The sequence below is a fragment of the Capricornis sumatraensis genome, chromosome 19 (genome assembly GCF_032405125.1).
Source record: "Capricornis sumatraensis isolate serow.1 chromosome 19, serow.2, whole genome shotgun sequence".
NCBI classification, from domain to species: Eukaryota; Metazoa; Chordata; class Mammalia; order Artiodactyla; family Bovidae; genus Capricornis; species Capricornis sumatraensis.
In genome coordinates, this window is record NC_091087.1 from 61,898,770 (window position 1) to 61,925,848 (window position 27,079).

Here is a 27,079-nt window from a genome sequence, read left to right on the forward strand (position 1 = left end):
AAGTTGCCTGTTAATTCTGAACCATTTTATTCTAATTCAGTTTCTAAAATCAACTTCATTGAGTCATTTTAGGTACTATAACAAAATGTACCTATTTTAAGTAGAGTAAAATGAAGGCTTTTATTTCTTTATGCATTTTATTGAGATGTAATTCACATGCCATATACTTAAAGTGTACACTTTAGTAGTTGTTAATATATTCACACATATGTATGTATAGTTAATTTTAGAACATTTTAATTAACGTTAATTTTAGGACATTTTCATCATTCTTGAAAAACTCTTTAGCTTTTACCCCTCATCTGCTTACTCCTCCCTACTACCAACTCTAAGGTACCACTAACCTACTTTCAATTCTTATAGATTTCCCTGTTCTGGATTTTATGTGAATGGAATCATGTAGTATGTGTTGGTTTTTGTGTGTGTGTGTGATTGGCTAGTAAAATGACATTTGACAAGCATTGTTGATTATCACAACAGTCAGCATATAGGACTATCCTGTCACCTCAAAAGGTCCCCGATGGCTCCTTTTCAAGTCAGTAACCACCTGACTCTTAGCCCCAGGAAACTGCTTATTTACCTTACTCTTTTTTTTTTTTTCAATATTTACTTTTTTTTTTTGTTTTAGATTCCACATACAGGTGATAGGATGTAGTAGTATTTGTCTTTATCATTCTGACTTACTTCACTAAGTATGATAGTCTAGTTGCCTCTGTGTTGCAGAAAATGGCATTATTTCATTCTTTTTTTATGGCTGAGTAGTGTTCCATTGGGGCTGGATATAGTATTCCATTGGGTGGGGTGCGTGCGTGCGTGTGTGTATGTGCGCGCACGTGTGTGTGTACCACATCACCTTTATCCATTCATCTGTGATGGACACTGATCTGCTTTCCATTACTGTGTATAATTGTTCAGTTCTAAAATACTCAGCAAAGAATAAAATTTTCTGAACATAAAATTGTACAGTTCTGTTAAAATGATTGGATAATTGGAAAATAATTTTATTCTTTCAGTTTATAAAACCTAAGTAATTAAAGGGATTTTAACTTTAAAAGTCTTTAATCTTGAGATGTGGTGATTACGATTTTCTGGTTCATTATATTTATAATTTAAACAATCTGCATTACTGTAGTAATGCATGTTTTGGTGGTGGCTTACTTGCATTGTTATGCCATGTTTTTATTCCAGATTAAAAGACCATATTTTCATGTGAAACCATTGGAAAAGGCACAACTGAAAAACTGGAAAGAATACTTAGAGTTTGAAATTGAAAACGGGACTCATGAACGAGTTGTAGTCCTCTTTGAGAGATGCGTCATATCCTGTGCCCTCTATGAGGAGTTTTGGATTAAGGTAAGAAACTTATACGGTCTGAAACTTGAATATATTATGAACATTGATCTAGTGACTAACCTTTTTTGTACTTCTGTTGAATGTTGTTCATATAACTATATCTGTTGCATTAGGAGATGGTCTGCTTGCAACCAGATTTGACTGCTGCATATGCCAACCTCGTTGCCTCTCCGTCCTTCCTTACAGAAACTAGTCTAGTGGTTCAATAAAGGTGCTGAATGGGTTTAAAAATAGAATTTTATCGTTCTGTCACATATTTAATGGCTTGTTCAACTGTAAATTATTCAGTATTTCCTCTGTTTCTGTATGTAGTATGCCAAGTACATGGAAAATCATAGCATTGAAGGAGTGAGGCATGTCTTCAGCAGAGCTTGCACTATTCATCTCCCAAAGAAACCCATGGTGCATATGCTTTGGGCAGCTTTTGAGGAACAGCAGGGTAAGAATGAAGAAATTCAGTTGATATTTTGGGATTTAAGTTACTTTGGGATAAAGATACAGGAATTGAGTCTTGGGAACTGGTGTAAAGCAAAGGTCAGGTAAACTTTTTTCTTGTTTTCTATAAAGGGCCAGATAGTAAGTGTTTTGGCTTTGCAGGCCATATGGTCTCTTTCCTAACAACTCTGTCATGGTAGCCTCAAAATAGCCATAGAAAATACATAGACAAATGAGCATGGCTATCTTCCATTTAAAAAAAAAAAAAAGATCAGATGGCTGGATTTAGCCTGTGGGCTGTTATTTGCCAGTACTTGGCATAAAGGATATTTCCTAAGTTGAATCAAAAGCATAAACATTTAATTACTATTTCTAGGTAATATTAATGAAGCCAGGAATATCTTGAGAACATTTGAAGAATGTGTTCTAGGATTGGCAATGGTTCGTTTGAGAAGAGTAAGCTTAGAACGACGTCATGGAAATATGGAAGAAGCTGAACGTTTGCTTCAGGAAGCCATTAAGAATGCCAAATCAAATAATGAATCATCATTTTATGCTATCAAACTAGCCCGACATCTTTTCAAAATACAAAAGAACCTTCCAAAATCAAGAAAGGTGCTTTTGGAAGCTATTGAAAGAGACAAAGTATGTATTTGTGTTTTTTTAGAGTATCTTCCATTAAAAAAAAAAAGGTCTTTCTTGGTTGTTTTTCATTTTGGCAACTATGATGAAAGATTTGGTCTGTATGTAATATATTTTATTACTAAGTGAAGACAACAGTCCCTCTAAACTGATGTTGCCATTCTTTCAAAAAATTTTCACATTATTATGCATTAAAACGTTGAGAAAATTAACATTATTGGATTAAAAGTATGGCTAATATTGTGACATTTTCCATTTTCTCCACATTCAGAAATTTTATGGAAAATTTAGCAGTTATTAAGTAGATTAGAGGGCCCAGGAGAAACTGTAAACAAAGGCATCGCAGTTGCCTACATTGTAGCACATGTAGCAGTGAGATTATTCTCCTCTTATATAAAGTATATAAAGTATTTCCTTTTATATATCAATTAATGCCAAAAGATAGTGCCTGGGAAATTTCTCATTTTTTAGATTTTTCAGCAAATACCGTGTCTGTTTAGGACCCAAGTTTGTAACAGATTTGCTTCCAGCTGCAGTTGAGGATGATTGTCTGTGGTTGTGAAGATTTAGATTACTGGGGCATGTAGAGATCATGTTTTACTTCATATTTGTTGTGGTAGGTCAAGCACACTAAACAGGATATACGATTTTAATTTATTGGCATTTAACAATGTGCATAGTTTAGAAGATTCTATCTACCAATGTGTATGTGAGATTTTTTCTACCTGTTAATATGTATGTTGAAAATATTTAACATGAGTTACATTTAATAAATTTACAATATTGAATTTTTTAAGTTGAGACATGAAAATTAAGGCATTTTAAATATCTGTGGTCTAATCAGAATATCTTAGAAATATATGATTAATTGGTACTGCTTTTTACACAGGAGAACACAAAGTTATACCTCAATTTACTTGAAATGGAATATAGTGGTGACCTCAAACAAAATGAAGACAATATCCTAAATTGTTTTGACAAAGCTATACATGGTTCATTACCTATTAAAATGAGAATTACATTTTCTCAGAGAAAAGTGGAATTTCTTGAAGATTTTGGTTCAGATGTTAATAAGTAAGATCTTAATTATATATTATATATTATCTATTTGAATAGTAAAAGAACATTGATTATTTTGGATGGGACTTTGATGAAGAGTGCAAAGTAGTATATTGTTAAATTTTAAATGTTTCCTAGGTTCCTTTTTTCTTTAGGTATATATGGGGGTAAATTCAGTTTTGCAAACATTCATGTGCTTAAGAGGACGTATGGTTTGTCTTTCCTTCAGAACTATTTTCAGAATCTTAGCGTGGTGATTTTAAACAGTGAGCAGATGAGAGAAGGCAGGAAGCAGGAATTCTGTGAGAAAGGAAGTGAGTGAAGGAGTGAACCCTGAAACACAGAAACATTTAATATATAGGTCACCAAGGCTGTGTGTGGTTAATCTGGAATAGGAATGCAGTCTCAGATTGGAGAAGAGTGAGTGTGGTGCCAAGATCATGCCTAATGACCTAATTTTCATGCCTTGTAAAAAGCTAAAAGATAAGGGTGGTAAGAGTTCTCCCTAGGGAAAAGTAAAAGTTTAAGATTTAAATTTGCAAATTAGAGAGTAGAAATACTGATGAGAACACTGCTACCATTCCTTTCTTATCTGATTCTAGTATAGAAATACCCTAATAGAAATACCCTAATTCCTGTTAAGCAAGTATGTAAACTTTTTGATGGCTGAGTAAGATTTTAATTAAACTAAAAACATTTAACGTGAGTTACCTTTTAATATAGTTGTATATATGTGCTTGGCATATTAAATGTTTTATAATTACCTAATGCAAAACATGTTGACAGTCTCTAATGAGGGGAAAGAGGTACTGTTCTCTTTATAGACAAAGAGGCTAAAGAGAAATTAGGCAGTTTTTCCAAGGTCACTTAGCTATTACTTTGTGCAGCTGGGATTATAACCTACTTCAGGGCCTATGTTCTTAACCACCTTATGTGGTAGTTGAGAAGATACCTGTATGTGTCTTTTTTTGTTTTGCACTGAAGAAAGTATACAAAAGAAATGGCATATGTAATTCCATGTTTTAATCTCGGTGGATGGTATGGTGATACATGTATGTATGTGAGGTAGTGTATAACTATTAAGAAGGCTGTGATCTCTTTGGAACAGAAGCGATTTGGCAACTTTCAGAGAAGAGGTGGGATTTCATTTAGTTGTTACTGGATTCTGATAAGCTTTGTTCAGTCACTCAGTAGTGTCTGACTCTTTGTAACCCCATGGACTGCAGCACACCCGGCCTCCCTGTCCACCATCTCCTGCAGTTTGCGCAAACTCATGTCCATTGAATCAATGATGCCATCCAACCATCTCGTCCTCTGTCGTCCCCTTCCCCTTCGGCCTTCTGTCTTTCCCAGCATCAGAGTCTTTTCCAGTGAGTCAGTCAGCTCTTCACATCAGGTGGCCAAAGCAGTGCAGCTTCAGCATCAGTCCTTCCAGTGAATATTCAGGACTGATCTCCTTTAGGATGGACTGGTTGGATCCTCTTGCAGTCCAAGGGACTCTCAAGAGTCTTCACCAGCACCACAGTTCGAAAGCATCAATTCTTCAGTGCTCAGCTGACAAACTTAGGAGAGGCTATAAGTGGTGAAAGCAAATTAAAGTTCATGTAAAAGTAACATCTTTTACATTGGATTGGAGGGTCTTATGAAGCAGTGAAAGCTTGATGCTAAATGTGCTGTCTTAAAAGCTAGGCTGAGTTCAGAGCACATGTGGTACATGGTTGACAGTAGGAAGCTGTTAAGAGTTTTGACTGAGATGAAATGACATACTTAAATTTGGCAGTAATATACAGACAAATCTGAGATGCCAGTTAGGCCCTTGCAAATAGAGTTGTGGAGGGTCTGAGTATCAAGTCAGTTGTATTTGAAATTTAAAAAAGGGAAATGATATGGAAAATGAGCTGCTTAGATATTTAGATATCACTGTAATGAATTAATAAGAATTAATGTTCAAGTCAGACAAATAGAGGCTTAAATCCTAGCTCTTAATGTTTTGTACTCCTCAGTATCCAGATTCTCTCAAATGAATATTGAGTCTCTTGTTGCCAACCCGCAAGTTGTTAAACATCTTAAGGAAATTATGTGTGTGTGTGTGTTACTCGCTCAGGTCAGTTCAGTCGCTCAGTGTGTGTGTGTGTGTGTGTGTGTTACTTAGGTCAGTTCAGTTGCTCAGTGTGTGTGTGTATGTATGTGTTACTCAGGTCAGTTCAGTCGCTCAGTGTGTATGTGTGTGTGTTCAGGTCATTTCAGTTGCTCTGTGTGTGTGTGTGCTCAGGTCAGTTCAGTCGCTCTGTGTGTGTGTGTGTGTGTGTGTGTTACTTGCTCAGGTCAGTTCGGTTGCTCAGTGTGTGTGTGTGTGTGTGTGTTGCTCAGGTCAGTTCAGTCGCTCAGCGTGTGTGTGTGTGTGTGTGTGTGTGTGTGTGTGTTACTCGCTCAGGTCAGTCGCTCAGTGGTGTCTGACTCTTTCCAGCCCCATGCACTGCAGCAAACCAGGCCTCCCTGTCTATCACCAACTCCCAGAGTTTACTCAAACTCAGGTCCATTGAGTCAGTGATGCTCTCCAACCATCTCATCCTCTGTCATCCCCTTCTACTGCCCTCAACCTTTCCCAGCATCAGAATCTTTCCAAATGAGTCAGTTCTTTGCATCAGGTGGCCAAAGTATTAGAGTTTCAGCTTCAGCATCAGTCCTTCCAGTGAATATTCAGGGCTGATTTCCTTTAGGATGGACTGGTTGGATCTCCTTGCAGTCCAAGGGATTCTTAAGAATCTTCTCCAGCACCACAGTTCAAAAGCGTCAGTCCTTTGGTGCTCAGCTCTTTTTATGGTCCAGCTCTCACATCCATACATACCTACTGGAAAAACCATAACTTTGACTAGATGAACCTTTGTTGGGAAAGTAATGTCTCTGCTCTTTAATATGCTGTCTAGGTTGGTCATAACTTTTCTTCCAAGGAGCAAGCGTCTTTTAATTTCATGACTGCAGTCACCATCTGCAGTGATTTCGGAGCCCAAGAAAATAAAATCTGTTTCCATTGTTTCCCCATCTATTTGCCATGGGACTAGGTGCCACCATCTTAGTTTTCTGAATGTTGAGTTTTAAGCCAGCTTTTTCACTGTCTTCTTTCACTTTCATCAAGAGGCTTTCTAGTTCTTCTCTTTCTACCATAAGTGTTGTGTCATTTGCATATCTGAGGTTATTGATACTTCTCCCAGCAGTCTTGATTGCAGCCGTGCTTCATCCAGTCCACCATTTCACATGATGTACCCTGCAAATAAGTCAAATAAGCAAGGTGACAATATACAGCCTTGATGTACTCCTTTCCCAATTTGGAACCAGTCTGTTGCTCCGTGTCCAGTTTTAAGTGTTGCTTTTTGGCCTGCATACAGATTCCTCAGGAGGCAGGTCAGGTGTGGTCTGGTATTCCCATCTCTCTAAGAATTTTCCACAGTTTGTTGTGATCCACACAGTCAAAGGGTTTGGCATAGTCAATAAAGCAGAAGTAGATGTTTTTCTGGAACTCTCTTGCTTTTTTGATGATCCAACAGATGTTGGCAATTTGATATCTGGTTCTTTCTGCCTTTTCTAAATCCAGCTTGAACATCTGGAAGTTCACAGTTCACATACTGTTGAAGCCTAGCTTGGAGAATTTTGAACATTACTAGTGTGTGAGATGAGTGCAATTGTGTGGTAGTTTGAACATTCTTTGGCATTGCCTTTCATTGGGATTGTAATGAAACTGACCTTTTCCAGTCCTGTGGCCACTGCTGAGTCTTCCAAATTTGCTGGCATATAGAATGCAGCACTTTCACAGCATCATCTTTTAGGATTTGAAATAGCTCGACTGGAATTCCGTCACCTCCACTAGCTTTGTTCATAGTGATGCTTTCTAAGGCCCACTTGACTACACATTCTAGGATGTCTGGCTCTAGGTGACTAATCACAGCATCATGATTATCTGGGTCATGAAGATCTCTCTTGTATAGTTCTTCTGTGTATCCTTGCCACCTCTTCTTAGTATCTTCTGCTTCTGTTAGGTCCATACCATTCCTATTAGTCACTTAGTCATGTCCAAGTCTTTGTGACCCTTTGAACCATATTCCACCAGGCTCCCCTGTCCATGAAATTCTCTAGGCACGAATACTGGAGTGGGTTGCTGTTCCCTTCTCCCAAGTGTCACTGGTAATAGCTATTAAATGTGTACATATGCAGGCTGTTGAGGGAAGTTGAACATGCATGTAAATATCAAGGTCATTTTCAGAGAAATTTTAATAGCTGTGTTCTCTTTCAGAGAAGTCTGTGTTCAGGTTTATGATTACCTTAAAAAATAAGGCCATCTTTGTTTCTAAAAAATATTTTAAAAGTGATTGCCTGGTGGTCCAGTCTGGGTTAGCAGTCAGTGCTCAAAAAAGGGAAAAAGAAAATTACAAAATCATTGGTTTTAAAGTCAGTTTTGCTTCAAGTGACATTGTTTTTGAAGTTTTAAGTTCCAGTTGAAACCTATAATTCATAGCCCCTCAAATTTTTTAATTAAAAATTATCTCTTTAATCAATGATAATTATTCTGAAATTTTTAGTTCTCATTCAGTTTATCATGTAGCCAAAGTTTAAATATACTTTATCCTAACTGGTGGCAGGTGTCTTCAGTAAGCATTGTTAAATTAGATCTCAGAAGTACACAAATTATAGAACTGTCAGGATTCAAGGTTGTAGTAGAAAAAAAGTATCAAGGTCACTGTCTTTGTTGTGTGATACAGCTCCTTAGGCCCTTCCCATGTGTTAAAAATAAAACACACAGGTCTTGACCAGCATCCCCTCAAGCTCTAGCCCACTGTAGTGCAGAGAACAGGTACTCTTTCAGTATCTCAGTCAAAAATCCTGGGACTTCCTGATCTTGTTTTGGGTCATATGATCACCTCTAACCAGTTATTGGTCAGAGACATCTAGTAAGGTGATTGACCAGGCCTGTATCTCTGAAGCCTCATTTGAACCACATGGACTGAGAAGGAAAGTGCAAGGCAAGCAAACAGAAAAGGTAGTTAGGGCTAGGCTTGTCTGCTTGCTTGTTGTTTCTTCTAAACGATGCTCATTTCTACTTGCTTTTGTTTCCCTGAGTGGAAGTAACTTGAAAACCTGAAAGTTTTAAGTTTGGCTTCTGTGTATTCCAGTGGATTGTTTCTCCTTCCCTCACAGGCTTTTGAATGCTTATGATGAACATCAAACACTCCTAAAAGAGCAGGATTCTTTAAAAAGAAAAGCAGAAAACGGGTATGTAACTTCCTGCTGAATCAGGAAAGGAAGCTTAAAAGAACACAGTTCATAGTGGGAATCCCTTTAAAAATAATTATTACCTTTATATTGTATTTTACTTTTTTCATGATTTGAAATCATATGAAACAGTGTGGCCAAGAACTTCAGATTTGTACAAAGGTGACATTCATCCATTTGTTAAAGTATTTATCTATGGGAGTTGTGAAAGTTTCCATTTTGATCTTTTATTTAGATCAGAAGAACCAGAGGAAAAGAAAGCACACACAGAAGATACAACTTCTTCATCTACACAGATGATTGATGGTGATTTGCAGGCAAATCAAGCCGCGTATAATTATAGTGCCTGGTATCAGGTAAGTTTACATAATTATAATTGATTTTTTTTGGTTAATAGATGTCACTAGAAATTATATATAAATTAGGGTAGTCTTTTTTTTTTTTCCTTCTTTAGGGGAAAAAAAAAAACCTCTTTACCTTTGATCCATGTGTAAATACATTGTCTTTTATGATTAAGACTTGGAATTTCAGCAGTGAACACATGCTTGTTTTCTTTAAATAGAAACCTGCTTTTATTAAATTTTTATATATGGATCTCAGTCGTAGCTCTTGGATGCTGATACGTTTGCTTTTTCTTTTCAGTACAATTATCAGACTCCTTGGAATTATGGACAATATTATCCTCCTCCTCCAACCTGATAAGAAAATCAAATATCAGATGGAATGTGTGAAAAGTATGAAATTATTTTTTTTTAATGAGGGATGTAAACATAGTACAAGCTTGTTGTATTTGATAACTTGTCTTCCCTGTTTCTGTGTAACATGATTTGTTTAGTAATAGGGGAAAATGTCACTTAGTAGCTTACCACAGATACTATTTCCTACCATTTATAAAATTTACTTTTTATTGGAGAACTATTTTTTTGATTTTTTTGCATTAAGTGGTCTAGAATTCTTTTGCAATGCATTTGCAACAGAGTTTTGTAGCCTTAAGGGTAGGAAAAAAAACTGACTGCAGATCACGTCAGTGTAGGACAAGATTCTGAAAACACGTAAGGGCTGGTTATTAAGGATTTACCTCCTCTTTAAAAAAAATGGATTTTTAACCTTTGCTGACAAGATACTGTCTGTGTGTTTTGATTATCCTTGTGAATTTGGATCTAACAGCAGAAACAATGCCTGTTAAAATATTGTCTTGGAATAGAGATAATAAATGAGGAAATGGAATGTTTGCATCCCTTTGAAAAAATGAAAATCATATCAAAACTGTTGTTTCAGGAGACTTTGTATTTGGAATATTCATGTTAAACTTGTGAGCAAGCTTTCATTTTGATCAAACTGATCATCTTCATTTTTGTAATAAAACTGAAGACTCATCCAATAATTGTTATGGATTTATTGGGGGGGGAATACCTTAAATTTATATTCACCATGCTTAGTGGTTTTATTATTAAATTTATATTCACCATGATTCTGAAGTATACGTCTCTTGAATTCAGCTATTATCTTCTTGACAGAATTTAAGTTTTGTGGCCTTTTGCTTCTTCTCAATCTCTATGCTTTTGCCTGCCTTATACAGAAAAATTTAAATATTTTAAGATGAGTGTCTCTGGCAAGGCTGTCCAGACAGATTTTACTGTTACTCCCTTGGTTTGGTGAACTCTTAGTACTGGTTAACCTAATCAGAACATTAATATATTTATACCACACAAATCAAGACATTGAATACATTTTTATTGAGCCTTTTAGTTTACAACATGAGGTAAAAGGCAAATCAGTTGTCTTTAAGTGATATTTTACACAACTGTAGTAAAATATTTTAAAGTTCAAGGGTTTATAATGGATTACATTTCTTAAAAGTTGAGGGATCAAGTAAACATGTTCTAACTTGAATTTTCCAGTTGACTCTTCGCTTAACAATAGTAACCAGCTCTAACTAGATACATGAGTTTCTTCACGGCCATGTTTTATTGTTGATGGTTTCTTCTATTTCAGTCAATATCCACTAATTCCACTTCAAAAATAAGTTTTGCATTTGGTGGAATTCTGTTGAAGAAGTTAAGGTAAATTTGATAAAAGTTGCCTCCTTCCTCACTCCCAATAACCTTTGTCTAAAATTATAGAATTTTAGATATTGGTAATTAACTGCAAAGGGAGGGATTTATAGTTGACTCAGGGGCTAGTACATACAAACTGAGAGGTTCCTAAAACTATTTTTGAATGGAGGTCAAAACCTGACAATATAGGTTGACTAAATAAATTGATCTTAAACTAGGATCTTCCTGCGTCACTAGGTACTCCCAGGTTAGCCACTACTTTATCAAGACTGTTACTCAGTACCTCCCGTCCAACCCCCAAAAGTGATTTCAGTTTAGCTGGGTGTGTAAGTTATATTAAAGTTCATATGAGGTACAGTACCTGATAGTTGCTGTGAATTTTCAGATGTTGAGTTTGGAGAAGAGTGATTTTTATCTGACTGATCTTGAGATACTTCACATGAGACTGTAGGAGCTGCAGCTGGCCATGGGATTTGGCCAGCTGCAGCTGGCCAGGGTGAGAAGAAGGCTATTGTATTCTCAAGTAACTGTATTAATAACTGATAAGACTAAAAAGGACTTCAAATTCCCTCCTCCCCTAAACTTATTCTAACTGGTCTAACTAGTCCATTGGAAATGGAACCAACAACTAAATTACCTTCCCACTTAGCTACTGGGTTCTTCTGCCTGTAACAGATTGGAATCATGGCTCTTCTCTTTTATTAATGTTCACACTGATGTTGGACCCATGGTCTCCTTCATTTCACAACTGGTAATCCCCAACATGTGTTCCATTTCTAAGCTTTGAGAACCCAATTCAATTGCCTGAAATTATACAGTAGCATAAAATCACCATGAGTCATATCTGAATCCTACAATTTGCTACAGTTGTTTATATTGAGCATCTTACTCCTTGAAATTTTTCAAACATTAATAGTAGCTTTTCAAAGATAGAAACTTAAATCTCGGTTTAGGTCTTGAAAATTAAGAGCTTAAAAATAGGAAGGGAAAAAGATTCTAGCTTAAGTTAGAATCCCTGTAACAGCAGAAAACGCTGTCTATATTGGAGGTGTGTTGACACAGGAGCATCTAAATATCAGAAGACTGGTCTGGACATTTTCTCTCTTCTAGAGGTTAATAACCTAGATAGCATCGTGCATGCCTTCAAGTGATTTTCAACTGTTTTTTCTTTTAATTACCAAGGGAAAAAGGATACTTGGCATCAGGCTGTCCTTTCTTTCCATAAGCCCATTCTGGTTCAATCTCCAGTCGAGCCTTTTCTCCTTTACTCATAGTCAAGAGTGCTTCATCCCACTAAAGGCAAGAACATCAAATTAAAACTAATGATACCTCACAAAAAAATACATGCAAAACCAGAAGAAAGGCAAGATTACATACAAAGCATTCTGTTACAGGACTTCATTATGTCCTAAGGTAATGTCCTTGAGTGAGTTCTTAAATCTTTGTCCTTCATTGTCTCAATGGGAGAAAAAAATTTTAAGGACATATTAAACAGTTTTTTAGTATAAATACTTGAAGTCTTGAAAATGACAATGTCATTTTGTACAAATTTGGATCTTAGGCCAAATTACCAAAAACAAATCAACATAATGGATATAGAATGTATTAACTTATATATACTCTGTTGAAATGTAACAATTATATAAGCTCAGATGATACAGATTTGTCACATAAATTAAGAATTTAGTTGAATAGAACAAACTTGCCAGTAAGCACATTAGTCATAGAAACAGAAAAATAGCTCAACTTGATATATCAACTTGGTATAATCAGGCAGTAGTAAATAGTGATTTTTCAACTTAACCTTTAGTTTCAAGATGTTGTACAGTCTATTTTGGGCTCTGGATAAGACTGAATAGTATTTTAGGTCTTAACCGCAGTACAAAGAACACCACATTGAGGGTTCTCGTGACTGCACTGAAATAGGCATTTTTGTTATTAATGTTTGTTCTGAATACAAAGAATTTAGAACAATAAGCAGGCCCTAACATGACAGCCTGATTCAGTTGAGGAGGATGATCATCAGCTCTGCTTTTTCATCTCCTTTAGTGCACTGCGATGGTCAGTATAGCTCAAGCCTAACTTTCCTTTTTCTCAGTTTCCTTCTGTTACCTCTCACACATAAGGGTGGGTAAAGGCATGCTTATATTGGAAAGATTTTATTTTTGGTGTTTGAGCAAATTGTGAGAGGTGACAAGGCTACAGGAAAGACTCCTAAAGCTTCTGTCAGTACTTCAGTGGATCAGGTATTTTACCTTTCTGAACCATGTATAAGTGGTACAATAGATATGTAACATTTTATAGGAACCATACAGACAAATTTAGAAAACCAAACTTACTTGTCAGTAATTTTGACAATTACTTCATGGAAAAAAAAAAGGGGGGTAAGCATGGAAGGAAATAATATTTGAGTTTATACTATATTACATGCTTTAAGTTATACCCATTTAATGTTTCAACAACCTTGGGGTAGGCTGTACTGTATGAAACCCAGAGAACTTAACTTGTGCCAGCTCATTCAGCAGTGACAGTGAAGTGAAAGTCGCTCAGTCATGTCCAACTCTGCGACCCCATGGACTACACAGTCCATGGAATTCTCCAGGCATGGTAGGCTGTACTGTATGAAACCCAGAGAACTTAATTTGTGCCAGATCAGTTAGCAATACCAGTGAAGTGAAAGTCATTCAGTCGTGTCTGACTCTGCGACCCCATGGACTACCCAGTCCATGGAATTATCCAGGCATGAATATTGGAGTGGGTAGCTGTTCCGTTCTCCAGGGGATCTTCCCAACCTAGGAACTGAACGCAGGTCTCCCACGTTGTCTCCAGGGGAATCTTCCCAACCTAGGGATTGAATGCAGGTCTCCCACGTTGCAGACGGATTCTTTACCAGCTGAGCCACCAGGGAAGCCCTTGATATGAAACCCCAAAGTTTGTTTTTATTGTTTCCCCAAACCTAATTCATTATGTCATGCCACAGGCAGCATGGGCCAGAATATATACTGGCTCATGGCCAGTTCTACTTACCCCTCTGATAACTTTGCCTATCCCAACCTTAAAACTTAAAGGCTTGGCATTTTTCTTCTTCTTTGAACCTGTAAGACAGATTTTCCTTATAATTAATGATGAAATTAAGTTCCAGTTGAAAAACATAGTGATTTAAGTCTTCAAATTGATTTCAGAACTTATCTTGCTATGCATCTGAAAATAAAAATTCAAAAAGCCAAATAATTCATCAAGAAAACTTTGGATGTAAAAATAATTATGGTCTAAAGGAGGGAGAGGGAAAGGACCTATATTATACCATTAAAATAACACTATTCTGCCTTTTACATTAGAATACAAATGCCTGAATTTGAGGCATTAATAAAGATTAGACTAAGCTTTATTTTTTGCTCTGCAATGACCAAAAGGTCTTTATTTACATGCAGCCAACATGTAGTGAAGTGAAAACCTCTTACTAGTATTAATAAGTTACAAATGCAAAAGACTTCTGGAAAAAAAGTGACAGCCAGAAAAAAAAGGTACTGCCAACACAAATGCTTTGCATGCCTTACAGCCAAAATGATCAGATTACATTTAGACTTACTCATTTGAATTTTAGACTTACTCGTTTGAATATTAGTATCAAAAACAGTCCCGTCTTGTAGTGTTCCTGTATACCAGCAGTGAACAACATCTCCCTTTTTGGGAAAGTTGGTTTTATCTCCTTTTTTAAGAACAGATTTTGTATATTTTGGTGGACCCTAGAAACAAAAAAAACAAAACACAGTTGTTAACTCATGTCCTTTTTTTAGCAGGAGGACAAAGAGAATACTTAACACGGCCAACTGTGACCTAAGTCCAGTCAGAGTTTCACAGATTGGGTAACAAATTATTTTGCCTCTGACTGACCTCTCAAGTTAAAAAGTTCACTATCTCATTTTAAGGCTGTGATGAGAATATTAGTAACTGTTCAGCTGCACAGTCGTGCCCGACTCTGCGACCCCATGGACTGCAGCACACCAAGCTTCCCTGTTCCTATCTCCCAGAGTTTGCTCAAACTCATGTCCATTGAGTCGATGATGCCATCCAACCTCATTCTCTGTTACCCCATAACTAGCATATCTGTAATTTCAAAAAACTTCCAGCTTCTCTGGAAACCAGTGTTCTTTTGATAAGATTAATTATGCATCAAATAATAAAGTGAACTAGTTATTCCCAAGGTCAGAAATATTACAGGGACGTCACTGGCAGTCCAGCATTAAGACTCCATGCTTCCACTTGCAGGGGGCGTGGATTCAATCCCTGGATCAGGAAGATCCCCTGGAGAAGGAAGTGGTAACTGGCTCCAGTATTCTTGCCTGGGAAAACCCATGGGCAGGAGCCTGGCGGGCTACCGTGCACGGGGGTTGCAAAGAATCAGACATGACTTAGCAACTAAACAACAACAACAAAAAGCTTTTAGACAAGGTTCTTTGCATTAAGATAAATAAAAGGTAGAGATAAATATAGACATCATGTGCTACAGGAACTTCTGACTTACATAAACAGTGAAGTCTGGGATGGTAAAAACTTCAGAGAAAGTGATGAGCCCAAGACCTGGGCCTTGAAGGGGACACAGAACTGACAAACAGAAGAAATTGAGAGAAGAAATACACTAAGCAAGAAATAAAAGTATGGACAGTTTACTGACAATGAGCAGACATTCGTGACTGAAAGTAGTAAATATGGGGCTGCGCAGGGGCCAGACATTGGACGGTTTTGTAGACCAGAGATGCAATCCAACAGAAATAAGAGAGTCACAAATGTAATCTTAAGTTGTCTAGTCACCACATTAATATTTCAACATGTAATCAATACTGAAGTATTGAAATATTTTACATTCTTTTTAAAAAATCATACTAAGCTTTGAAATTTCATATTTTATACTGAAGGCACACTTCAATTCAGAGTGGCCACAAAGTGCTCAGCAGCCGCATGTGGCTAATGACTGTTCTGGACAATGCAGTTCTACACAGTATGGAATTACTGAAGATTCTTGAGCAGGGTGAAGTTTGCAAAATATTTTAGAAAGCTTATTACTAGAATAGCTATTTGGAGCTGAATGATGAAGAAAGAGACTGAAGGCAGATTACTGACTTTTTCCACACTCCAGGTCTGAGGCCAGGGAATCCCTGAGAATCAGAAAGGAATGGATGAGGATTTGAAAGAGATCTTTGAGAGCCTTAGATCTGAGGGAGACATAAGGAAAAGAAAACCAATTCAGAGAGCTTTTAAGCTGGGAAGAAGAGAAGAGTTACAATTATTAGTGTGTATGTTGATATTTTGGTAAAAGAGAACAAAGGGGGATATAATGAGAAAGGAATAAGACAGAGTTGAGAATTTGCGTGAAAATGTCAAGAAGTTTATGTGGGCAATGGATGGGGGATTGAGCAAGGGATAGTATAAAAGTTGCTGAGTAGCAATGAAACTAGAAAACATGCTTAGCTGATTTTAAGAATTTATACAAAGCCCAGTAAAAGGTTTTATAATTCTATTTCTTCACAAAGCTTGCTCTGCAGTCCCAAAGCATGAAGAGAAAGCAGACAGCAGAGACCAGCACAATACTGGCCCAGAGGTTATGGACCCCAGGCACCAGGACGACAATGAGAGTACATGAGAAACAGAGCTCAGGCTGACCAGTTAAATGAAATGAAAAGAGGGCTTGAAGAAAAGGATATAGTTTAGGAGTCTCACAAGATCTCTCTAAACTGTCTCCAACCCTTACAACTTTTACTTTTAACTCAATCCCTTGCTATATTATCTGCCACCTCATACCTCCCTCACTCTAATTTTCTGGAAGATAATCTACATTGCCAATTGCTTTTGTAACCCTTCTAGTAATTATTACACTTCTGTTTACCTTAGTAGCTGCAAAAATTTTGCCCAGTATATAAAACGTTTATCAAATTACTATTGTCACTGATACTAACACTGCTAGGAATGAGTGAGCTTAGTTACTAGCAAGATATTATCAAAAGTGGCAAAATTTAGCTCTACTGAAGCTTTCCTAAGAGCTGTCCTTAGCTCTAGAAAGGCTGTCCATTTGCAGAAAGAGTTTTATCTGGTTCTTCCAACCTTGTTACCAAAATGTAAAACCTGGGTTGGGAAAGACGAGGTGGATAAACCCACATCCCGTAGTGAGGCTTGAATTAATTACTTCCATTGCCAAGGACATCATGTACAGTAGAAAAAGGCTAAAAATAATCAAAAGGAAGTTTCTTTCACTCAGTCCAACTTGGCTATAGAATAGGATCTTAAAATAGCTCTGAAAGCTCAGAACTTCTGGCTAGACACAGAGGCAATGTAAAATACAAAGTTAGAGGTATTTCACAGGGAAGGCTTACTAACTGTAAACCATTGGTTCTTAGGGGTTTTTTTCTTAGTGAGTACACCAAAGGAAGAAAACACATTCCAAATCAGTGTTTGGCTCACGGAAAGTGGCCATATTCAACCCCATCTTATTATGAGAAACCAGTGCTGTAAACCAAATACTTTCTCTCATTCACCTGAGAAATAAAGTAAGAATACATTATATACAAACCTCATCCAGAGTCTCTTCAGACTTGGTTTCTTTGGGTTTATCTTCATTAAGCTTCACATTTTTCACCTGCTCAGACACTTTACTTATACTTTCAGTACCCTTGAAACGCTGTAAGGAAAATGATCTCATGTTTATCAGATTCATTCTGGCTAAAAACAAAACTTACGGAAAGCATTTTAATCAACAGCTTATGTATCTCAAACTATCTCACAAAATAAATTCTGAAATGAGACCCATACCCTTTAGAAAGACCAACTCAGACTCAGAGATATGAAAACTATTCAATTAATTCTTTTGTGTGTGTGTGTGAAAGGTGGTCATTTCATAGTTAACATACATCAGGAAGAATTTCTTGAAATCTGCTTTTTTAAAGGCTCAGCCTAAAAGTGAAGTGAAGTTGCTCAGTCATGTCTGACTCTTTGCAACCCCATGGACTGTAACCTACCAAGCTCCTCTGTCCATGGGATTTTCCAGGCAATAGTACTGGAGTGGATTGCCATTTCCTTCTCCAGGGGATCTTCCCGACCCAGGGATTGAACCCGGGTCTCCAGCATTATAGACAGACGCTTTACCATCTGAGCCACCAGGGCAGCCCAAAGGCTCAGCCTAGATCTAACTTTAAATTAATGAAATGCAGCTGATTTTAGATTTATAACTTTTCAGCATCCTTAAGAATTTGCTGACTTAATGTAAGCTTTATTTTTAAAAACTCTGTTCTCATTCAAAATATCAAAACATCCCGCCATATGGCACATTAGCCATGCTAAATTTGACAATCCATTTATGATTATAGTTAAGAAAAAGTGCAAGTGGAAAAACATCAACATAATCTGCAAGTAAATGCATTTAAAACTTCTTTTGGGAATAAAATATCTAAAGTGATATGAAGATAAGTACTCACCTTACTTTCAAAAAGATGGTTATAGGCTGTAACCAAATGGTCCTTATTAGCTGTCTTGGCCACATTTTTAATGTTACCTAGTAATTTATGTTCTGCAAGAAACTGTAAAGAAAAAATTTTGGTTAGTCAAAATAATTTCCCTCATGTAAGAGAGGGTGTAAAACTAGAAAATGAATTTTATGTTAGCAATTATGAAGCAAGTATGTTTTCAATCATACTAATGATAAATGAAACATTTTATTTTATACTGTGTGTGCATGTGTTAGTCACTCGCTCTGTCACGTCCAACTCTCTGCAACCCCATGGACTGTAGCATGCCAGACTCTTCTATCCACGGAATTCTCCAGGCAAGAATACTGGAGTGGGTTGTCATTACCCTTCTCGAGGGGATCTTCCCCAACCCAGGGATCAAACCCATGTCTCCTGCATTTCAAGTGGATTCTTTACCATAGGGAAGCCCAGTGATAAACGAAACATCATATTTTACACTCTACTTCGGAACAAAAACAAGATTTAAGGAAGGTTAAAAGAAAAAAAAAGATACTGTTTACATATGAGCACACTTTTAACAGCAAGCACATTTTGGTAACTGGGCAAAGCTACTCCCAGAAGGATGTTCCCTGGCCCCTGCCCTGGGAGCCTCCAGTCATGTTGGGTTTAGCTATCTTGACATATATGTAACCCAATCTTGGCACACCCAAAAGCATTGTTACACAACTATGGATACATAGTGTTTGAGTGTATAGGCTGTGGTATCAGACCATTTAGGTTAAAATCCTAGCTGTCTGATTTTAGACAAGGGATTAAGCTGTCTCAAAGGCTCAGTTTCTACATCACGTTGAAAGATCAATAACAGCATCCTATGTCAGAGGCTTCTTGTAAAGATAAATGTAGTAATCCATTTTCAGTCACACAGAAGAACTCAAACATAAGACTAAGTTGTCAGATGAACACCAAAATACCACACTGAAATATCAAATCATCAAAGTCATGCACCTTCATCTTGAAATTGTGTATTTCATCTACTCTATTATTTCAGGGAAATATGAATTAGCTTAAGAGAAAATAATTCCACTAAAATGGTACAATAGTATAAAATGGTATCTCTGAGGCATGTTCATTTCACCCTTGTTTCCCCAAACAGTGTAGTTCTTGCTGTACATGTTGTAAAGTATTTGCGGATGTCAGGATTATCAATCAGGAGTATGAAGCAAGAGGGACAATAATTGGATCAATACCTCTCCTTCGAAATCCTGCAAAATTATAAACTACAAGCTTCTCAAAAGAGCCCAGAAGCAATTTTTCTAAATGAAGTTTAGGAATTAAGTTAAAAATGGTTGGGATACTACATTTAGACTGTGGCTTTCGTTTTCCCTATGTGGGAGATGCTGAGGGCACACAAATTTATACAATCGTTTAGCAATTTAAGATATGTGTGCTAAATCGCTTCAGTCGTTTCGGATTCTTTCCGACCCTATGGACTGTAGCCCGCCAGGCTCCTCTGTCCATGGGAATTCTTCAGGCAAGAATACTGGAGTGGATTGCCATTTACTCCTTCAGAGCATCTTCCTGACCCAGGGATCGAGAACCCGGGTCTCTTAGGTCTCCTGCATTGAAAAACGAGTTCTAATTTAAGATATGAATGATATTACTTTCCGAAGGAAAAAGCCGTCTGACAAAAATAACTTTTGACTACAGAGGATGGTTAAAATGGAGACTGTACTGAAAAATGCGGGACGTAAAAGTATTAAGAATGTCAAATAGATTTCTTAGTTTATAACAATAGGAGACCACTGTATACAAAATACGCAAATAGCTCCACTAAACGTAAGAGTGAAAAGGTCATTTGAAGGGTCGATATTTTAAAAGTTAATCCGCAAACCATACGTTTTAAAAAAAATAAAAATCACACTTAATAGTGTTTAGTGTTCGGTAATCGACGAGAAAGACAAATCGCAATCCGAAATCTTTTCCCTAGTAATATACACTCCCCTCCAGGGATCTCAACTAAGCCTCCAGTCCTCGGGCTCCCATCTCAACCCCCAATATCTCCTGGGTTCCTTCTCTTTCACGGCCTCCACCCTCACTCAAGGATGTCAGTAAGGTTCTAAATCTCCGATTGCTTCGTGCCCGAAAAGATTAAAAGCTGCTCCACTCGCCCAAGCAGGGCCGGCCTGAGGGGCGGGAGCGCGTCTCGGTAGCGCACGCGGGGCCGCTCCGGCCTTCAGGCCGCGGGCCGCCTGAGAGCGAGGGCGGGGGCACGGAGGAATACGGAATGTATGGGCATCTACGGGGGGGTGAAGTGTCCCTAAGCCGCACCAGCCCGGCCGCCCCGCCAACTCCGGTACCGAATCTGAACCGTGATCCTGCAGAAACTTGATAATGTCCTTCTTGGGCAGCTGCTCGCTGCGCAGCTGCTCAACGGTCCAGGCCCGCTGCGGAACGGCGGCCGCCATCTTCCCCCGCTGCCTCCGCTTTACTGAGCCGGCCCGCCTGGCTGCGGCATCGCCCCGCCCCAGGGGCGTGGCGCGAGTGCCACTCGGAGCTCGAGGGGGCGGGGCCACCGCGATACCCCGCAGGATTGGGGCCAGTGTTTGAGCGACGTCAAGGCTGTGCTCTGCGGGCTTCTTTGTTGAGTCCGGGGTAAAACCCGCTGAGGTGGCCGAGAAGACTGACTCCGCAGAAAAGCGCGAGATATCATCTGTTCTTAGTTGGGACCCTTGTGAGGCGACGACCGCCGGTGGTAGCGATTGTTTACCGCCCATTACCCACATTTGTATATTACCAACAAGCTGCTGTGCATATAAAGTCGATAATCTGTTTGAAGAAAACAACAGTATTCAGTCGTCTAATCTCATTTTACCTAGTTCTACCCTAAAAATTCACACCTGAATTGGCTCAGTCCTTGTCCATCAGAACAACCTATATCCTGCCACTTCCCTTTTAAACCTCACACAAATGAAACTACAATAGCAACCTCTTCCCTTTCCCTTCCCAAATACAAACACACGATAAACAGTTTGTCTAAAAGCAAGTCCAGACACTTGACCAAATAAAATAGAGTAGCTACACACAAGATGATGCTTGCTGATGGTGGTGATGAGGGGGGTGACATTATTTGTGGTCCAGAAAACCTCATGATGTGTGCGTACTTTTCCTCAATGTACAAGGAAACAAATCTACAGAGATTACTCAAAGCCGCCAGGTTTAGAGTGGAGAAATCCGGAATTGTATCCAAGTTGGAGGTAGAATGCTATCGCTAGAGTAGAAAAATATCACCCAGACGCTGATTTTATTGCTCTATATCGTTTATGAAGAGGTAATGATGGAGCATCAGGACATTTTTTTTCCTGTGGAATTCTCCAACGAATATCAGGACCATACCATTCACTTCCCTTTAAACAATAAAAATATTAAGATAGGAGGTTGCTACTCCTGAAAAAGAGAGCTGGCATTTTGTTTTCTCAGTCTGGATAAAGAAATAAGGTGTTAAGTAATTTTATCTAAACACGTTTGTTTTTCACCTTATCTACCGATTTTAAAACACAGCCAACAACAAGGAATAAGGCACGTTAGATGCTCAGTAACGTTAAGTTTAAAAAAAAATGGGTATGCATTGTTTCGGGACCTCAAGGTTAATTCAGTTCTGTCGCTCAGTCGTGTCCGACTCTTTGCGACACCATGGACTGCAGCAAGCCAGGCTTCCCTGTCCATCACCAACTCCCTTAGTTACTACATCATTTTAAGCAATATCACTTGACCCATGACGCCAGGACATATAATCACTTATTGAAAATGGAACCCAAATTTAGAGTCGGTAAAAAAATTGACAAGGGGACAAAATTTAGAGTAACTCCACGGTAATGCGCATGCGTCTCCTAGAGGACCGCGGGGTTTCCGGGAAGACCGCCAATCATATTCCCCACGCAAACTCAGTGGTGCGCTTGGAACAGGATAAACTGGCCTCAGTCCCGCCCCCTGGTTCCTCTGTGTTTTTTACTCTCAGGTAACCGATGGGGCTTGGAACCGAGGCTGTTGAGCTGCAGCAGCTGCTGGCGTCTGAGGGGAGCCTTCTGTGGTCGTCGGCCTGATGAGCGGACGGCAAAGAACGCTTTTCCAGACGTGGGGCTCAAAAGTTTCTCGGTCCACTGGGGCTCCGAGTTGCAACTCTGGAACTGAGCGGCCTCAGAGCACAGGCATCTCCAGGGCGCGTTTTCCTGCAGTGGCAGAGGCGGCAGGGGCGGCCGAGGCTGAGCCCGAGTCAGACGATGATGTGCTGCTGGTCGCGGTGTACGAAGCAGAGAAGCAGCTGAGTCTAGAGAATGGCGGGTTCTGCACCTCAGCGGGCGCCCTGTGGATTTACCCTACTAATTGCCCAGTGCGAGATTACCAGCTGCACATCGCCAGGACCGCCCTGTTCTGCAACACGCTGGTCTGTCTGCCCACCGGGTTGGGAAAGACCTTTATTGCCGCTGTGGTCATGTACAATTTCTACCGCTGGTTCCCTTCTGGCAAGGTGGTTTTCATGGCCCCCACGAAACCCCTGGTGACACAGCAGATCGAGGCTTGCTACCGGGTGATGGGTATCCCGCAGTCCCACATGGCCGAAATGACAGGTATCTTAGAAACACTGGACTAACTTGAAATTAAGAGCACCCAGGGGAAAGGACGTATTCTGATGAAACTAGCGCCAAAGGAATTCCAGACCCATGTGGAATAGACCCCAGATCACAGTATGCTTATTTTACTTCTTCTCTCTTGAAACATCATCTCCTTGTAGCAAGTCCAGCTCTAATAGAGTTGCTCTATTCAGTCTTCAGAGAATTTCTGTAACTTGTCAAAGCATTTTGAAGTGGTTATGTGTGTATACCCCATTGGTAAGTGGAAGTGAGGTTTTTTGCCTTTCTTGTTCAGAAGGATTTCCCAGGTGAACAATTTTCTTCTCTTCAAGTATTATGTCATTTTACAAGGATTCTCTAAAGGCAGTCTGGTTGTGATTTTCCGTAAAAGCCGGCATTGACATCCGGACCACAACAAAGCTTTAAAATGTTGCTTTCTCATATTTGTCAAATTAGCACCTTGGAAGCAGATCACCAATGCAGGAATGCGTTCTGAAAATAGGCTAGGCTGTTTATATGTTATAGGTAACAGTCTGAAGTTTAGAATGTGCCATGTCACTTTTTTTTTTTTTTTTTACAGGATCTACTCAAGTTTTCACCAGGAAGGAAATCTGGGGCAGTAAGAGGGTTCTTTTCCTTACGCCTCAAGTCATGGTAAATGATCTTTCTAGAGGAGCTTGCCCAGCTGCTGAAATAAAGTGTCTAGTTATCGATGAAGCTCATAAAGCCCTTGGAAATTATGCTTATTGCCAGGTAATCTTGTTTAAAAGTATTTTATAGTGTAAAATACTGTTGTAGAGCATTTTGGGGAATAATTTTTAATGATGGAAGTTAATGATGGCATTATTATTATGAAAAGCTTTATACCTATTATCTCAACAGAAATAGAAGGTGATAGAAATACCTTCCTTCATCCATTGAAATCAGTGTCTCTGCTGGTTTCTTTTTTTTTTTTAATCTTTAACAAGACCATTAGTGTCAGATGTAGATGATGAGAAGCTCCTTGATCCAAAGTAGGGTATGGATGGAGACTCGAGACTAAGATAGTAGTCAAAAGATTGGTAGTGGATACGCATTGTTATTCCCTGTCAGGTAAAACAGTAACTGAGTTATTGTTTTGAAAAATGAATGACATAATGTATGTAACATACCTACAGTGCCTTCCAGTTAAGTACTATGGGAATATAAAGTACAAAAGTGAGGAGGTGGGATATGGCTGGAGAGGCACTTAACATCAGGTCATGAAGGCATTTGTATTCTATGCTAAGCAGTTTGAATGCCCTTTGTAGGTCTTAGGGGATGTAGATGGTAGAGACTCAATGAAAAATGTTTAGCTGGGGTGATACTTAGGCCTTAGGAAGCATCACTACTACAAAGCTAGCAGAGGTGATGGAATTTTCAATTGAGCTATTTCAGATCCTAAAAGATGATGCTGTGAAAGTGCTGCACTCAATAGGCCAGCAAATTTAGAAAACTCAGCAGTAGCCACAAGACTGGAAAAGGTCAGTTTTCATTCCAGTCCCAAAGAAAGGCAATGCCAGAGAATGTTCAAACTACCACACAGTTGTACTCATCTCACACACTAGGAAAGTAGTTTTCAAAATTCTCTAAGCTAGGCTTCAATAGTACATGAACCGAGAACTTCAGGTGTTCAAGCTGAATATAGAAAAGGCAGAGGAACCAGAGATCAAATTGCCAACATCTGTTGGATCATAGAAAAAGCAAGAGAGTTGCTTTTTTACCTCTTTTGTATCTACCTCTTCTTTATTGACTGTGCCAAAGCCTTTAGCCCTGTGGGTCACAGCAAACTGTGCAAAATTCTTCAAGAGATGGGAAATCAGACCTCCTTACCTGCCTCCTGAGAAATCTGTATGCAGGTCAAGAAGGAACAGCTAGAACCAGACATGAAACAACAGACTGGTTCCAAATTGGGAAAGGAGTACGTCAAGGCTGTATATTGTCACCCTGCTTATTAAACTTATATGCAGAGTACATCATGGTAAATGCTGGGCTGGATGAAGCACAAACTGGACTCAAGATTGCCAGGAGAAATATCAATAACCTCAGATATGCAAATGACATCACTATTATTGCAGAAAGCAAAGAGGAACTAAAGGGACTCTTGTAGAAAGTGAAAGAGGAAAGTGAGAAAGTTGGCTTAAAACTCAGCATTCAAAAAACAAAAATCATAGCATCCAGTCCCATCACTTTATGGCAAATAGGTGGGGAAACAATGGAAATAGTGACAGACTTTATTTTCTTAGGCTCTAAAATCACTGCAGATGGTGACTGCAGCCATGAAATTAAAAGATGCTTGCTCCTTGGAAGAAAAGCTATGACCAACCTAGACAGTATATTAAAAAACAGAGACATTCCTTGGCCAGCAAAAGTCTGTCTAGTCAAAGCTATGGTTTTTCCAGTAGTCATGTATGGATGTGAGAGTTGGACCATAAAGAATTCTGAGCACCAAAGAATTGATTCTTTTGAACTGTGGTGTTGGCAAAGACTCTTGAGAGTCCCTTGGACTGCAAGATCAAACCAGTCAATCATAAAGAAAGTCAGTCCTGGGTGTTCATTGGAAGGACTGATGCTGAAGCTGATGTTCCAATATTTTGGCCGCCTGATGCAAAGAACTGTCTCCTTGGAAAAGACTCTGATGCTGGGAAAGATTGAAGGCGGGAGGAGAAAGGGATGACTGAGGATGAGGTGGTTGGATGGCATCACCGACTCAATGGACTTGAGTTTGAGCAGGCTCTGGAAGTTGGTGTTGGATAGGGGAGCCTGGCATGCTGCAGTCCATGGTGTTGCAAAGAGTTGGACACAACTGAGCGACTGAACTGGGGTGATACTTCAGATTTAAAAGAGATTAGAGGAGAGCAGAGAACATCTGAGGTACTGTGGAAGGAGTGAGTGCAGTTTTAGATTGTTGAATTTGAGGTGTGTTTGAGGAATCTAGGAGTAGATATTCAGTAGGGAGTGGGTGACAGAGAAGTACAGATCTCAATGGAAAGTTCTGAGGTAGAGATACAGATTTGGAAACCATCAACATATAGGTGGTAGGTAGTTAAAACAGTAGTAGCTGGTGATACTAGGGACAGGGAATAGAGTCAGCATAGAGAGACAGTTTATTTTATTTAGTGCAAAGAGATGAATTTTACTGCCAGTTTGTGATTTTGTAAAGCAGTTTTGGGGGGGCCTTTGAGTATTACATCTCTGTATTTTCCTCTTGAAAATTGTCATCTTAAAATTGATGTCAGCCAGGAAATGGATATTTTTTCCATTCATGTCTTTCCAAGTTAAATTAATACCCAATGTGTTAAAAGTTTCTGCTTGGAGAGGGGCATTTATAAAATTTTATTCTAACTGTATGGAATTTATTTTGTACATTTAGCTTATATTTATGCTCAGTCTCTCAGTTGTGTCCAACTCTTTGCAACCCCATGGACTGTTGCCCATCTGGCTCCTCTGTCCATGGGATTCTCCAGGCAAGAATACTGGAGTGGGTTGCCATTTCCTCCTCCAGGGGACCTTCATGACCCAGAGATCAAACCCAAGTCTCCTGCCTGTCCTGCATTTGCAGGCACATTCTTTACCACTGAGCCACCTGGGTAGCCAAAGCTTATATATAGCAACTTAAAAAAAAAAATTTACTTATTCTGGTCACACTGCTGGTTTGCAGGATCTCAGTTCCCTGACCAGTGATTGAACTTGGGCCATGGCGGTGAACGCCTGGAATCCTAGCCATTAGGATTCCATTGGGAATCATTAGGCAATCAGAGAACTCCCTTTAGCAAATTTATTTTCAAAAAATGTCTTGGTATTAGGTGATTTTTTTTCTTAACTACAAGGCCTAGGCTTTTATTGAGTACAGTGAGACATGACTGACTTCTTTACTATCTAAATAGCACTGCAAGTTCTTTTAAGATTTTTTTTTTTTTTGATGTGGACCATTTTTAAACTCATTATTGAATTTGTTACAGTATTTCTTATGTTTTATGTTTTTTCAGTATTGAATGTTTTACAGTATTGTTTCTATGTTTTTTGTTTTACGTTTTTTGGTTTCTTTGGCTGAGAGACATGTGGAGTCTTAGCTCCCTGACCAGGGAGTGAACCTGCGCTCCCCGCCTTGGAAGGCAAAGTCTTAACTCCTGGACCTCCAAGGAAGTCCCAAGCAATGAGAGTT

General features: G+C 38.8%; 3 protein-coding genes and 1 non-coding gene across 8 annotated transcripts in view; 3 read left to right on the forward strand and 1 right to left on the reverse strand.

Moving 5' to 3' along the window:
- PRPF39 (pre-mRNA processing factor 39) overlaps window positions 1-10,141 on the forward strand; it is a 33,858-nt gene extending 23,717 nt beyond the window's left edge. For 3 of the 4 annotated variants that reach the window (XM_068990880.1, XM_068990881.1, XM_068990882.1), the window contains 7 exons: window positions 1,189-1,353; window positions 1,666-1,792; window positions 2,165-2,433; window positions 3,320-3,504; window positions 8,680-8,754; window positions 8,990-9,110; window positions 9,397-10,140. In XM_068990880.1, the coding sequence (XP_068846981.1) occupies window positions 1,189-1,353; window positions 1,666-1,792; window positions 2,165-2,433; window positions 3,320-3,504; window positions 8,680-8,754; window positions 8,990-9,110; window positions 9,397-9,453 (999 nt within the window). In that variant the 3' untranslated portion in view covers window positions 9,454-10,140. Of the gene's footprint in view, window positions 1-1,188; window positions 1,354-1,665; window positions 1,793-2,164; window positions 2,434-3,319; window positions 3,505-8,679; window positions 8,755-8,989; window positions 9,111-9,396 lie in introns of all 4 variants that reach the window. The other variant, XM_068990879.1, reaches the window with a different exon arrangement.
- On the forward strand, window positions 2,505-2,590 carry LOC138095629 (small nucleolar RNA SNORD127). The gene has a single exon (XR_011146379.1). It is a non-coding gene; the product is annotated as a small nucleolar RNA SNORD127 (small nucleolar RNA).
- Window positions 10,142-10,502: 361 nt separating the features above from the next.
- On the reverse strand, window positions 10,503-20,747 carry FKBP3 (FKBP prolyl isomerase 3). Its single transcript, XM_068991316.1, has 7 exons — window positions 20,626-20,747; window positions 18,278-18,379; window positions 17,377-17,484; window positions 14,422-14,557; window positions 13,839-13,906; window positions 12,007-12,104; window positions 10,503-10,800 (listed from the first exon to the last, which is right to left on the reverse strand). The coding sequence occupies exons 1-7, from the start codon at window positions 20,731-20,733 to the stop codon at window positions 10,746-10,748; spliced, it is 675 nt and encodes a 224-aa protein (XP_068847417.1). The 5' UTR covers window positions 20,734-20,747; the 3' UTR covers window positions 10,503-10,745.
- A 1,620-nt stretch (window positions 20,748-22,367) lies between these two features.
- The window catches only part of FANCM (FA complementation group M), a 60,247-nt gene continuing 55,535 nt past the window's right edge, over window positions 22,368-27,079 (forward strand). For both annotated transcript variants that reach the window (XM_068991296.1, XM_068991297.1), the window contains exons 1-2: window positions 22,368-22,893; window positions 23,477-23,649. In XM_068991296.1, the coding sequence (XP_068847397.1) occupies window positions 22,368-22,893; window positions 23,477-23,649 (699 nt within the window). The remainder of the gene's footprint in view (window positions 22,894-23,476; window positions 23,650-27,079) is intronic.

Bases quoted from the DNA above. Each gene is read 5' to 3' on its own strand.
- FKBP3 (XM_068991316.1), bottom strand. From the start codon at position 20,733: ATGGCGGCCGCCGTTCCGCAGCGGGCCTGGACCGTTGAGCAGCTGCGC. The intron at 13,907-14,421 runs GTAAGTCTAAAA...TCTGTCTTACAG, and splicing joins TGATACTAATATTCAAACGA to GTTCAAAGAAGAAGAAAAAT. The intron at 12,105-13,838 runs GTAAGTAGAACT...TCTTGCCTTTAG, and splicing joins TAGGCAAAGTTATCAGAGGG to TGGGATGAAGCACTCTTGAC.